A 12,766-nucleotide genomic window follows, 5' to 3' on the forward strand; every position below is an offset into this window, starting at 1 on the left:
CACACCAGCTCACCACCTATCTTAAACCTCACGGAACAGACATATTACATCGTTCCTCAGTTCAGACCGCTCAAAAAGCCTTTCCTTTCTACTTGCTACACGGGGGTATATAGGAGTAACGAAAGTATGAAGTCATATATACGCGTAAGAGGGTAAATTTTCCTTGCTCTTGCTCCTTCTCCTACATATTCTCACATCCACCACATACACATAAAATTAGCATGATATAAGACCCATTAGAACTCCAACACCGCTTGAAAAAACATCAGGGGTTGCTAAGAACATCACTACGCTATTGTTGTTTGCCGTTGTCACGGTTGGTGTGCCGTGCGGCTACTTCGTCCTGCGTCCTCGATCGCCGCGTCTAGGTGCCGTTCCTCTTCCTCCAGCCTTCGGATCTCTTCTTCCGTCATACCTTCTTCGATCAGATGCGCGTAGCGGGACTGGAACGGAGGTGTTGTCGTACTGGGGCGACCGGCGGATGCTAGGTCTGACTGGCTATTCGTAGCAAACGCCGCTCCGGGAGGCAGCGGCGGTGAAGGCGCACGGTCCGAATAGGGCGCATAAGACGAGTCGTCAGGGCGCACTATACTGTCGCGTTGGTTGTGCAACTGTCTGCTATGATCAGGCGGGAATGCTGAGCGTGGTGATGATTCCGATATATTGGCCACCTCTTTATCCGCGATCATAGCGTGTGAACCTGAGGCCGCCGTGTAGTCCGTGCCACCAACGCGTTCGCCGCTGTTACGGCGCCGTAGACAAAAGAACCATACCAAGGCCACTACAATAATGATAACTATGACGGCACAGCCCACGGCGATACCTATAATAGCGCCGGTACTTAACCCTCGATTACCGGGAGACGCCTCTGAAGCCTGTTGAGCAGACGTTTCAGCAGCGGGCGTTGCCGTAACCGTCGACGCCCCGGAACTTTCTGGGTTACTCGAAGATCCCTCGATGTCCTCTTGAAATGCCGGGTCTGACTCCTTTCCGGTGTTTTTAATAAGACGGCTGGCCTCGCTGTATCCTTCGCTGTAGGTAACGGCAAGGACAGGACTGTAACTGGTACCACTAGATGTGGTATTCTCCCATTGAATCTCGTAGTATAAAGGCTGCATAAGGTTATCGCCGTAGGTAAGCGTAAGATCGCCCGTAAGCATAAGAGTCAAGCTTTCATTAGTTGCTGTTTCATTTTATTAGCATTACGCAGTTAAGGTGACAAACAAGTCTTATAGCATACCCGGGAAAAAGCTTGGTGGGAACTGGTCTTGTCTTTCTACTAGTTGCCCATCCAAGAAAGAACCTGCCGTAGTACCTGTCTGACTTGTACCGCTCATCTTTCCCATCGCAACGGTAATCTTATCTTTAAATCGCTTTAGGTATATAGCACTAACGTTCAACTCGCTGATACCTTGCCCCTTACTAAAATATATGATCTGGTCCGTCCCTTGCGGCTTATAAATGGCGGGCGTCGGAAGATTCTGCACTTGAATTACTGAGTTCGGGGAAGAACCCATCGTCGCCGTTCCCGTCCCGCCGGTCGGGGCCGGCATAGCTCCACCAGTAGTACGGGAGGCATTATCTTCCGCTCCCACCAACCCTACTAAAGAGGCCAGGATCCCGAATCTCGAGGCATCGATCCGCATCGTCGTGTGAGCAAATATCGGGATGTCGTTGTCATAAAACTCCCAGAAGCCCAGATACCCAAATCTCAGCACATATCCAACATTAAAGGTATCTCAACCAAGTGCGCTCGCTTTCGTGTGTATGAATGTTCGTTGCACCAATGATACAGCTGGGAACTTAGTTGAAAGCACACTAAACAAGATCCAAATCGAAGAAACAACAGGAAAGATGAGAAATTCGTCTGGGCGTGAGAGGAAGGAAAGGAAAGCAAGAAGAGCAGGGGGGCCTGTCAGCTCTCAGCTGTGCCCGCTAGGGAATGGATGAAGATGTGCGGGTCCGGGTCTATTGTTACAAGTGCACCAACCATGTTCAGCATGCAGTAAGCCAATGGACACCAGACTGCGCCTCCTAAACTATACTAGTTCATAGGATGGATGGCACCATCAGTTACGAGCCTATAGAGATAAACGCCATCCCACGAGATCTCCGTGCTTTTCTACATACGCAGGACGCTTCTACGAGTATAGATATTGCAAGACACACGTACATACGGTATAGGGTAGACTACTATTGCCTGCCTTATGGAGCCATACCCCGGTTTTGCCTAGCCCGCTAGGCTATTTCTTAGGAATGGCCCAAGGAATTATGCCAATGCCCTAAAACCACAGCTCGACCATGGCAAATACGACCGAATTCACGGACAGGCTGAAAACTATGCCCTACTCGGTGAGCCCAGAGAGCCATGATAAGCCGTTCTTAGCTGATGATGCTATACAGTGCTATGACGCGTGTCTATTCTCGGCCAAATTCCGCGATGGTGGATGATAATATACCCTCAGGTAGATAGCAGACCTTAGGGGTATTGCATAAAGGCCGTCGTATCAAGGTGCCGCGTACACCAGTCTTGTATGTACATATGAATACTGCTAATGCTATAGTAGGCAAGTAGGGTGAGCATTGCAGAAGGGTCATACCACCTCGAAACAGGGACGTCTACAGTACATTAAACAAAATCTGATGGGTAATAGCGCTCTGCGGTGAAGGAACAAAGCGGCTAGGTAAATGGGACCTTTTTGGAGATCGCGGGATCCGCACCCCGAACTAACATGATTTTCATGATTGGTTCAGCCCTTGCTGACAGCGTTACCCGTCTGACGCCAGGGTCCATTAAGGTGAAGGGTTCTAGATCCTTTGAGACTAGGGTTAAAATTCGAGGAAAGTGTCTGAGTAGCCAATATGTTGAAAACGACTTTTAGGATAGCTGATGAAGAAGATTGAAACAAACGATACCTACATCGAATTTCATAAATTGGTATTTCGACTTGGTTGAATAGTTTTCTTTTATCGATATCTCGTCATCGGCGGTAAGCATCTTTTTCTTCGTTCGCTCCCGCAGTCCCGTTCAGAAACGAAGTTCGGTCTCAATTTAATAAAGATGAACTTTGCACAGTCAGACGAAAACTGGGGCTGAGCCAGAAATAACAAAGATCAGACTGCGGCTGATCAGACCCTCGGCTAGGTTTAGCGTCTTTTAGCGCCTCGACGCCTGGACATGGGGTGTAACGTATCCCAGCAGCACCGTTAAGTCCCCCTTACATGAAGTACCTAGGTAGTGGAGCAAATGCAGCCTATTACTTAAGCCATCAGTGCAAAAATAGTAATGCCGTCTACGTACTTATGTACAATCCCACCGTTGCCTATTGGGGTATCAATATTGTCCCTAAAGGCCTGATATCCCACATTCTTTCGATAACTTCCTGACCATTTAGGCTTTTTCGCGTCTCACTACATATTTCACTGCATATGCCATTTATATTAAAACCATGTGGAAGCCAAATGCCACCAACCCTTGTGCGACAGAAAACGCCAAATTTAAGCCGCTCGAACATCATTTTCCAACTCGCCGTTTGCATGTACAAACAGGAGTATACATGTTTACCTAGGTAGTATATAACTTTGGTCGTAATGCTGCATTTAAATTAGCCTATTACATTGTGTTACATCAATACATTATTACAACTTTAGCGTACCTTAGGTAGTTCAAGCTAAAAAGAGCTTTCGGGTCAGCACGGTTTAATCACTCAAAGATCTTTAGAGCCGAGTTTCACAACAGTAAACTAAAGAAAAACATCCAGGTAAACAACTTCCAATATTCATATTAGGGATGTGTACACGGTGAGGTGTGATTAAACACTGGGGATAGTATAATAGCAGACAGCACAAAGAGATGCACATCCGCTTATAAACCAAATAAAGCTTTAATATATCCGGGATCCGAGTTAAATACCTAGTGATGTAAGTTATAGCGATAAGAGTCTGGTACGACTATAATGCAAGACTCAATTTGACGATAGCTTCCCACTTGAAAAGCCAAAACGAGAACGTAAGAAGGATTGAAAACTAAATAGTAAAGATCAACATAGCAAACAAGAAACATGTAATAATTTAAGCACTCACCCAGTGATGACCATAATAAACATCATGATGTTATCTAAGAATGATTTGCTTTCTAGAAAGGTTTATAAAATACACGGCACGGTAGAAGACAATCCCGGGCTTCCTTTAGGAACCAGAAACAGATACGGCAGGATCAATAACCAGTTTTGCCATCGTAAGTAGGCAGGTCTTATTAATAGAATGAGAAATATGAATCGCTACATCCGGAACTCAATCTATTATATTGTGTTACCTGTAACATGCGAAAATCACCATTCAGTGGAAGTTGCATATGTTTTGCGAAAATGATTTTCTCTCGTTACGCTATACTAGTGACTATCCAAGGTAGTTGATATTATGTTCTTTCCGATGTTAACTGATCTATAATAAACCGGACAAGAGATTTAGTTTTCTATAACTGATGAGTCTTATAATAACTAAACTTGATAATATAGGCATGTAGTCTTTTGCTATTTAGTTTTGGCACACCCATCATCTAAGAGTTACCTACCAACAGTTTATTAGGTACCGATTGACTACGTAGGTGCTTAAAGGTTAAGGGAAAACCCAACTGATTTATTACAGATCTTGAAACTATTAAATATAATAGTCTTATTAAGGGGAATAATATTGGTATTCGAAATGTTGGTGATCGTATGGTTCTTACAAGTAGACGGTTATCTGCATAGCCAAGAAATCGTAGCAACACGTCACTCACGGCTCCGATACTAGTTACCTATGCACATAACTTTACGATATATCATTAATCAACATACTACATTCAATGTCTTATCTCACTCAGTTCAATTCAGTTCCATCCCAGAGCGAAGCACTCTCCCCCCAACCTATCCCATAGTCTGGACATCGCCGTTTACAACACCACCTAACTAACTAGGTACCTAACTACCTGCAAACCTAAATATGTAGCCCAACCCCCCAAAGGTGACCCAGATCTCTCTACATAAGGTAAAAGAACGATAAGGCTCGTCAAAACACTAAAGAACGCCGATGAATGTGCCCTAAATATGTATGCCACTACAGCCCAAGACAGACAAGATAAGACAAGACAAGACAGGCAATTTGAAGCGTCGCGTACGTACGTATTACAACTTCCCTATGGGCACGCAATGCTAGATAGACTACGCGAAAGTCATCGAGATTTCCTTCTCCTTACCAAAGTCGTCGTCGTCGTCGGCCCAGGGATCTGCTAACGCTATATTTGGCGTCGTCTGCGCCGTCTTGATCTCTGGCCGTGGCGAGGATAGCGTAACATCGTGGTGTTCTGTGAATGCCGTGTCGAAAGTCATTTCAATTTCTTCCTCTGGAGGCGCCATGCCAAAGCCGAGAGCCCGGGAGGGAGGTAGTGTTGGTGTGTGTTCCTGAGATACTCTGTACTCAAAGGGAGGGCTGTTGTAAATACCCTCGTAGCTCTTTGTCCCGCGGAGGGTATCTCTTGGGCTATTCGTTGATGAAGACGGCGAGAAATCGAGCTTCATCGGTGGTAAAGTGGACTTCAACTCTTTAACCTGTATCTCTTCGTCCTTCGCGAGCTCTGCCCTGATCGCATCGACATCGAATAAGACGCCATGGTTATTACCTTCCTTATTATCCGTTTTAGATGCATCTAACCCCTTGTTACTATCCTCATAAACTTCCCATTCTTGTCGAGAAGTCCTCTTCTTGCGGCCGAAAATACCCCAGCCGCCCTTTTTCGAGGACCCATCCTTTTCTAATTCCTTACGAGCTTCCTCGATCTCGTTGATTAGCTCCCGCTGCCGCTCTCTGTGCCTCTCTGGATCTGGATCCTCAATCTCGCTAAACTCATCGCTTTCAACGAGCCAACCACATTCTCTTAAGAGCCTAGGCATCGCTGTTCGATACTCCATGTGACCGACGACAAATTCCGTACAGTCGAAGTTTTCTACACCGGGTACTCCGTCTACGGAGGCTAGGCCTGCTATTCGGCGGATGCCACCGTTTGTGAGGCGGAAGAGGTAGCCTAGGATCCAGTCGGTTCTGTTGTACCCGTTCACAAATCTACCAGCCACAACGGTACGAGCCTTGATAAATTCTTCCTTCTTCACAACGATGGGCGAGCCAAAAATATACACATTCTGGACTAGACCATAGGCGCCTTTTCGAGCAAGCTCCAAGAGACAGGCGAAGATGACGCGAGAGCCGAGAGAGTAACCGACCAGCGTAATAGGCCGAGTACCCAGATTTCTGTCAATCAGGGAGTCCGCAAGGATAAGTCCACTAGCCCATGCACGGTCTAGAGAAACAGCCCAAGGATTATCAATCAAATATGTCAACTTTGATAGAACCACTGGTAACTGTAGGGCAGCCATTAAACCAATTAAGATAGTGCTCCCAAGCACTTGTTGCAACCCTTGAGTTAGGGCCTGCATATGTTAACCTGTGCTCTCTATTCGTATTAACAGGAATCTCTTACCTCTGTTGCTAAGATATTAATAGTGTCGCCCATGCTAGTCAACATTTCAGGCTCCCACAAAATCGAGTAGATGTCGCCCATTACTGGGTCAACAGTACTAAAAGGTAGACGGACATCATCGATCTTACTAGTCATCCACCCGGAGATGGTTACAATGAGATTAACGCGCTTGTTGTTATGTAGTGGCCGATATTCAAACGTCTTCACGGCCCCTGTCCGTCGGTTTGCGGCCTTGCCGCCCATAAAACTTCCAGAGGCCGCGGCGCCAGAGGTAATAATGGCAGCTCCTCCTGCCCCTGCCAAAAAAGAGCTCGTACCACCAACTCCGATAGTCGTGAAACCAGCAGCAAGGCCGGCGCCGATAAGAGGTGCTAGAAGTCCAGCGGAGAGGCCGATGACCAGGCCACCTCCAACGGTGGCTAAGCCCATCATGACGTATCGCCTCTTGAGGGCGAGTTTCCTCCTATTTTCAAGATGCTCTCCTTCGTTCCAATTTTCTTTTTCGGCCTGCTGTTGCATTTCTAAAGCATCAGTGACGCGCTTCTCAAATCTGCAGATATCTATCCAAGGGACGTCCAGGTCTTTGCCGACTCTTTCGAGTAGCACTCGAGACCGAGCATCGTAAATTGAATCGGCAATTAACACGAGGAAGAGATCACAAAGGACTGTCCACCGCAGATCGATATCAATCTTATCAGTGCTCGGTAACTGTGAAGGTGTTCTCACTTCTGGCATTTCGTCGCCCTCGTGACTTTCGTAAGGTGGAGGTGGCTCTGCAGCTACTTCTCCCGAGGGAGATGTGGAAATGGATGACCGCGTACTTTTCGACGACGTCTTCGGTGTCGAAGGTGTTTTCGGGGTCGACGGTGTTTTCTCAGCCATTGGATTCTTGACTCTTGAGTTCTGCATGAGAGCCGATGTGAGGTCGTTAGGCATTACTCCATGCTCGGCCAACTGCTCTATCATCACTTGCTCGGCAGGACTTATTTCCATATGTGCATATAGTCGAACCATAATCTTTTGAGACCACATTCTCATTGCTTCGGCTGCCACCTGTACCTCCTTCCTGATCTTCTTCAATCGTTCAACGCTCTCGGCCTCCTTGACCATCTCGGAGAGTTCTAGACGAGTAACTCCAACGTAGGCTATCCTCTGTCCCTCTGTCAACAGATCCTTAGTAGCCTGCAGTTGAGAGACGGCATCTCGCTGCTCTTCGTCCATCTCCGTCATGCTTGTACTCTTGGCGTCTTTAAAGAGGTACCTTGTGTTGTCGTCCATACTCGTTTCCGACTCCGCATCTTCGTCGTCCAATACTCTTGTATACCCTTTACCAGCCCCACCAAGACCTCCATAGCCATAATTTTCATCCTCTTCAGGATTGTGTTCTTTAGCAACAAGCTTGTTATCGTCGTCGTAAATATCATATGGTGCATATGCTGGCATTGCCTGCCAGCCTTCGTCATCATCAACTTTCTTCTCTTCGTGGTGTCCAGTCAATTGCTGGTGAGAGAATTCGGAAACGTCATGGTTCGTGCTTGCTAAGCTGACGTCTCGACTATGGTCAACGCGTGGAACTGTTTTAACCTCGTCCGTGTGCTTATCAGCCTCGATCTGCTTGAACGTCGGCCCTGAGATTGCCTGCACTTCTCTGCTTGATGTATTTTTGCGTTTGGACTTTTGCGACAGGTCTAGGTTCTCGTAGGAATCCGGACCCTCCTTTGGCTCCTCTTTCGATATACTCGTTTCCTTAAACTCGGTTTGCGTAGGTACAGGCGTTTTGGCTTCGTCGGCATCTTTAGACTCAGCCTGAGGTGCAGGCTCTGGTGTTGGGGTAGAGGGCGCATCTTGGAAGTCGTCGTTATCACTATTGTCAGTAGAGGCGCCGTCTACTTTAGTGACGTTTTTAGGGGGTTTCAAGGTATTATCTGTTGCTTCCTTTGTAACCTTCTTTGCTGTTTCTGTGCCGGTTGAAGTATTTGGGATTTCTGGTGAGGGTTCTACCTCTTTCGTGGCAATCTCTTTCGTGGTAGCATCAGAGCTGCTCTCCGTCTTACCAATTGGTTGGGTTTTGGTCCCATCTTGCTCCGTCTCTTTGGGGCTTACATATTTCCTAATAGGTAGGCCAAAATCATCAAATTCCTGGGCTCCTCCTACCGGCGCCATGGGACCGTCTTTTGCGCATGTATTTAATCGGTGTAGGTAATATCTGTTTTGAGTGCTCCTATTTAATCCGTTCGGTTGGAGCTCTGCTAATTTACGAATGTGATATGGTTGCAGTAGAATTTACATTCCCCACGGTGATAAGGCGGAGAGTGGTTCAAAAGAAGTCGTCAGAATTGCAAATCGATAGGATCTCCGAACTTTGATTCAAACCCTTGTAAGTCAAAGCTTGGAAGCGATGGTTCCTCGGCCACGAGCTAATAACTTGAAGTAATGGAAGTGTTCGATTTATGCAAGTATTTTACAAGATATGTAGGTTAGGTACCTAAGGTATGGAAAACAATTTGAAATTTTAATATAACATCTATGGATTGGAATGCGCGGATAGTTCTTAGCTGCTGCAGGTTGAAAGTCAACAATTTTAGCCCCATGTATTCATACATGGATACCCGAGTTAGGCTAGCTTTTGTACCCAGAACGGGCCCGGTTTGGTGTCACATGAGGCTGAGCATGGCCTAACTTACGTGTACCTAAATCCCGTAAAAAAACCCCACTATGTATCGGCTCAGGACGGAACATGCATGAGACCCGTCGAGATGCAGTTAAAGATTATTATTCAAGGTACCTCAATGCTGCTTATGCTAGGGTAGGCCTTGAATATCAAATTTTAAAGGCTTTATTTTCTTACTTCTTGTCAGCTTGATAATGGATCTATGATGTCCGCATGATATTTCATATGTGAAAGCAAACTTAAAATTGTGGTATCAAACGCCAGTAAAATAGGTACACAATATAGAGAGTGCAATATCCTCATAATTGCACCTTGAGAAACTACCCGCTATATGCTAGGTTTGTTTGGATGGATGACTTTCAGTTCTCAATCTTCTGCCTCTACTACATGCGCCTCACCATTATCATTGCCAGACATGGTGGTTGTTTCGTCATTAGTAGAAACACCTTTGCTCTTGTGCTTTCGTATACGCTTCCGTTTCGGTGCTTCTGTCTGATCTGCCTCTGTTACGACTGCTTCCTCCGGCTTTGGTTCTTTCGAATGTTGATTATCCGAGTTTCCGTCAGGCTTCGATTTCTTCTTCTTGACGGCCAAGGGATTAGGTTCCTTACGGCCCTGAGCCTTCTGTTTCTTCTTTTCGGATTTGTCTGCCTCTGCTGGTCTTGGCGCAGCTTGTTTTACATCTTCTTGATCACTATCGTCCTCTCTCTTCCTTTTGCTGGTAGGCGCCTTGAGCTCCGCCCTGAACTTGCTCTTTTCGTCTTTAGATCTTATCTTCACGCTGACTGTTGCCATTGGCTCCATAATCATGACGGATCTCCTAATAAATATCATTGGCGTCCCTGCTACCTGTCGTAGCCTTGCCCTGACAGTATCATCATTGATGGCACAGACGTAGCGATGCTTGTTCACCCCATTGTTTTTCGGATCGACAACAGATTGTAGGCATTCAAGTGTGCTTAGTGGTTCTGGGTACTCGTCAGGATGGTGACCGCATCGTCGTCGCTCGAATTGATTCTTTGCTTGTTCTATGGCTGCTTCCACACCAGGTTCTGATTTCCGCCCATAGAGATGTCGCATTGAGCATTGAGTAATCACTATCCGGTACTAGTTAGTAGAAGATTAAAACAAAGCGAGAGGGATATAAGAACATACTAGGCTTGACTTCACCGTGTAGGGTGTCTTCTAATCGGCGCATCACATCCATCTTGCACTTGTTTGCTTCTGCAATAAAGTCGGCGTCTACAATGACTTGGTACGGTACTCGAAATCCGAAGCTCATGGAGAATTGCTCCATGAGCTTCCGATATTGCTTCGATCGTTTAGCTCGAGGCATTTTGCTTGATTAAGAGATGATGAGTCCGGTTTATGAGATCATGAACATCTTGATTTCAAAATTATCGGACTCGAATTCTGCATTGCAGATAAAGATAAAGATAAGACTTTTAGAATTCTTATCGCTAGCTTTAATGTGGATATCATATAAGTACTATACCCCGCTATAAAGATATCTATTACCTTAGGTACATAATGTCTGGTAATAGACGACCACTAACGCCGTGTTGATATCGCAAACCCAACCTCATCTAGTGTAAATTGTCTATAATCCCATATCTAATCGTCTAAGTGACACCCGGATCAAATAACGTCGATACTGCCCTGATACTTTGTATGGCTGGAGATAGTCAGTCAACCCCCAACGGCAATAGTACCACGGCAGTAGTATGTCTTATCGAAGGATGTATTAGTTATATTATATTAGGCGTGTCATGATGCCGTGCTTCGCTGACACAATGCTGCTACAACGCTAATATCGTCAGGTTTTCCTACGCTTGTCAGTATATATAATATAGTAAAGATGGTTGATACTCATGCTACACTTACCTCCTGCACTAGCTAACCCTTCCTCGATGGCATGTTCCATGAAGGGACTTTCTGCAAATGGGTCCAATGCAATTTCTTTTGCAGCATTGACAAGTTCTTGGGCGACGAATGTCATGCCGCCACCTGCGCCGTCTTTACGGGGGCCGCTAGCTTGGCCCCCTTCTCCTGCCTCCCAACGCTTAACGCTCTGAGATACATTTTCGACAATTTCATGTGACCAGAGATTATCAATAACGCCGTCCGTCATAGCTAATACCACGTCGCCTTCTATAATCTCCACCATATCTACAACAGCGTTATTGGTTGGAGTGTCTGGACTATTTGTTCCGAGTTGTCTCGGGCAGTCGAACCAATGCCACTGCTCTGTCGATTTGTATACCATTTCCCGACTCTTCGGCCGTACTACCATGACTTGTGAATCGCCAAGATTTGTTACATATAAAAGTGGTGATACGGACGATGCTGAGTTACTGCTGTCAGCCTTGTAGAAGAGCTGAGCCCCGGCCGCTGTGGTGGTTCCTAAACAATCATTGGGTCCCGAAGTGGCTTCGATTGTCCGCTCATATGCCTGCTGCAGATAATGCATAGGGTCTGGGCGGTATGATTGGTCAGGGGATCGCGGTTTTGCGATATCTTCTTCTATTGCCGCCACCCAGAAGTGTAATATTAACCTCGACCATAAGCTGTAACCATTGTTAATTGCGAACTGCCATTTATAAAGCTTATACGACCGTGGGACAAGTACCCTGCATGACCTCTCGGCCGAGCTGACCAGGCGCCAACCCCATCGTTGGCGCAAATGAAATGGTCACTAGCATAAACTGCATCATCGCCGTTTGTCCATCCGCGGATGACCTCGCCATCTACGAAGGCTCGCTTATCACGACTCTGGTGATGAGTACTAAGAGGGTCCGAAAATGAGCCTGACGGAGGAGAGAGAAACGGTGGGGGAAAGGGTCTCGGAGCGCGTTTTGCGAATAGCGCAAACCCGGTCTCGAAGCGAAAAGGTAAGTTTAATTCGGAGTCAGGAAGAGGCGTCGTGATGCTACCGGATGTTTCGGTGGTTGTGGAAGAATAGCTTTTACAACCCGCATTAAGTTGGGGATATCGATGCCATCGTGTTAATCGGATAGAAGACAATGTCCGTCGCGTTGGACCAGTATAAGAGGCCAACAAAAAAGAGGGAGCCAACCTTCTCATGCCCACGAACGAGGTCTAGTTTTAGACCTTGAGGGCGCTTAGGTTGGCAGCCAAAAGTGTGATTTGATTGATAGATATCACGTATAAATAACGCGCTATTCTATTAAACGTCGACGACGTCTTGATAAGGAAGTTTAGCTTTGCTTATCGTAAAGTGCCATCCTGGGTTAATTGACTTTAGTTAGAGTTACTTTTCTTGCGCGAAGATTTAATAGGTCTAGGTAGTTACATGTAATAAAACCCGAGAGTTAGGTTGTAACCCGGTATACCTATCCAACTATTAGGATTACGATGACATCACTTTCGATTACCCGAAAGATGAATTTATTGCGTTCATTCACTCCTATATCGGAAATATTTACAGCTATAACCCTTGAATCGAGTCGCCGTCTTAAGATGACTTGAGGCGCATATGTATTGAATATTTAAAACATTGAATAGAATAAATGGAGTATTGAATAAGTCGAAACTAATATTTTGCATTCGTGTAATACATA

General features: G+C 46.0%; 4 protein-coding genes across 4 annotated transcripts; all 4 read right to left on the bottom strand.

Annotated features, from left to right (window-relative positions):
* Nucleotides 1–311: 311 nt before the first annotated feature.
* Nucleotides 312–1,646, bottom strand: GL218_05132 (uncharacterized protein; the record flags this gene model as incomplete). Its single annotated transcript, XM_033581773.1, has 2 exons — nt 312–1,183; nt 1,241–1,646. The coding sequence occupies 2 exons, from the start codon at nt 1,644–1,646 to the stop codon at nt 312–314; spliced, it is 1,278 nt and encodes a 425-aa protein (XP_033435695.1).
* Nucleotides 1,647–5,201: 3,555 nt separating this feature from the next.
* Nucleotides 5,202–8,677, bottom strand: GL218_05133 (uncharacterized protein; the record flags this gene model as incomplete). Its single annotated transcript, XM_033581774.1, has 2 exons — nt 5,202–6,464; nt 6,515–8,677. 2 exons carry the CDS (start codon nt 8,675–8,677, stop codon nt 5,202–5,204), a joined length of 3,426 nt encoding a protein of 1,141 aa, XP_033435920.1.
* An 874-nt stretch (nt 8,678–9,551) lies between these two features.
* GL218_05134 (rRNA-processing protein utp23) lies at nt 9,552–10,521 on the bottom strand (the record flags this gene model as incomplete). Its single annotated transcript, XM_033581775.1, has 2 exons — nt 9,552–10,282; nt 10,341–10,521. 2 exons carry the CDS (start codon nt 10,519–10,521, stop codon nt 9,552–9,554), a joined length of 912 nt encoding a protein of 303 aa, XP_033435926.1.
* Nucleotides 10,522–10,952: 431 nt separating this feature from the next.
* On the bottom strand, nt 10,953–12,269 carry GL218_05135 (putative protein phosphatase 2C 80; the record flags this gene model as incomplete). Its single annotated transcript, XM_033581776.1, has 3 exons — nt 10,953–11,011; nt 11,070–11,752; nt 11,815–12,269. 3 exons carry the CDS (start codon nt 12,267–12,269, stop codon nt 10,953–10,955), a joined length of 1,197 nt encoding a protein of 398 aa, XP_033435925.1.
* Nucleotides 12,270–12,766: the final 497 nt, after the last annotated feature.

This window comes from Daldinia childiae (assembly GCF_008694065.1).
Source record: "Daldinia childiae strain JS-1345 chromosome Unknown Scaffold4, whole genome shotgun sequence".
Classification (NCBI taxonomy): domain Eukaryota; kingdom Fungi; phylum Ascomycota; class Sordariomycetes; order Xylariales; family Hypoxylaceae; genus Daldinia; species Daldinia childiae.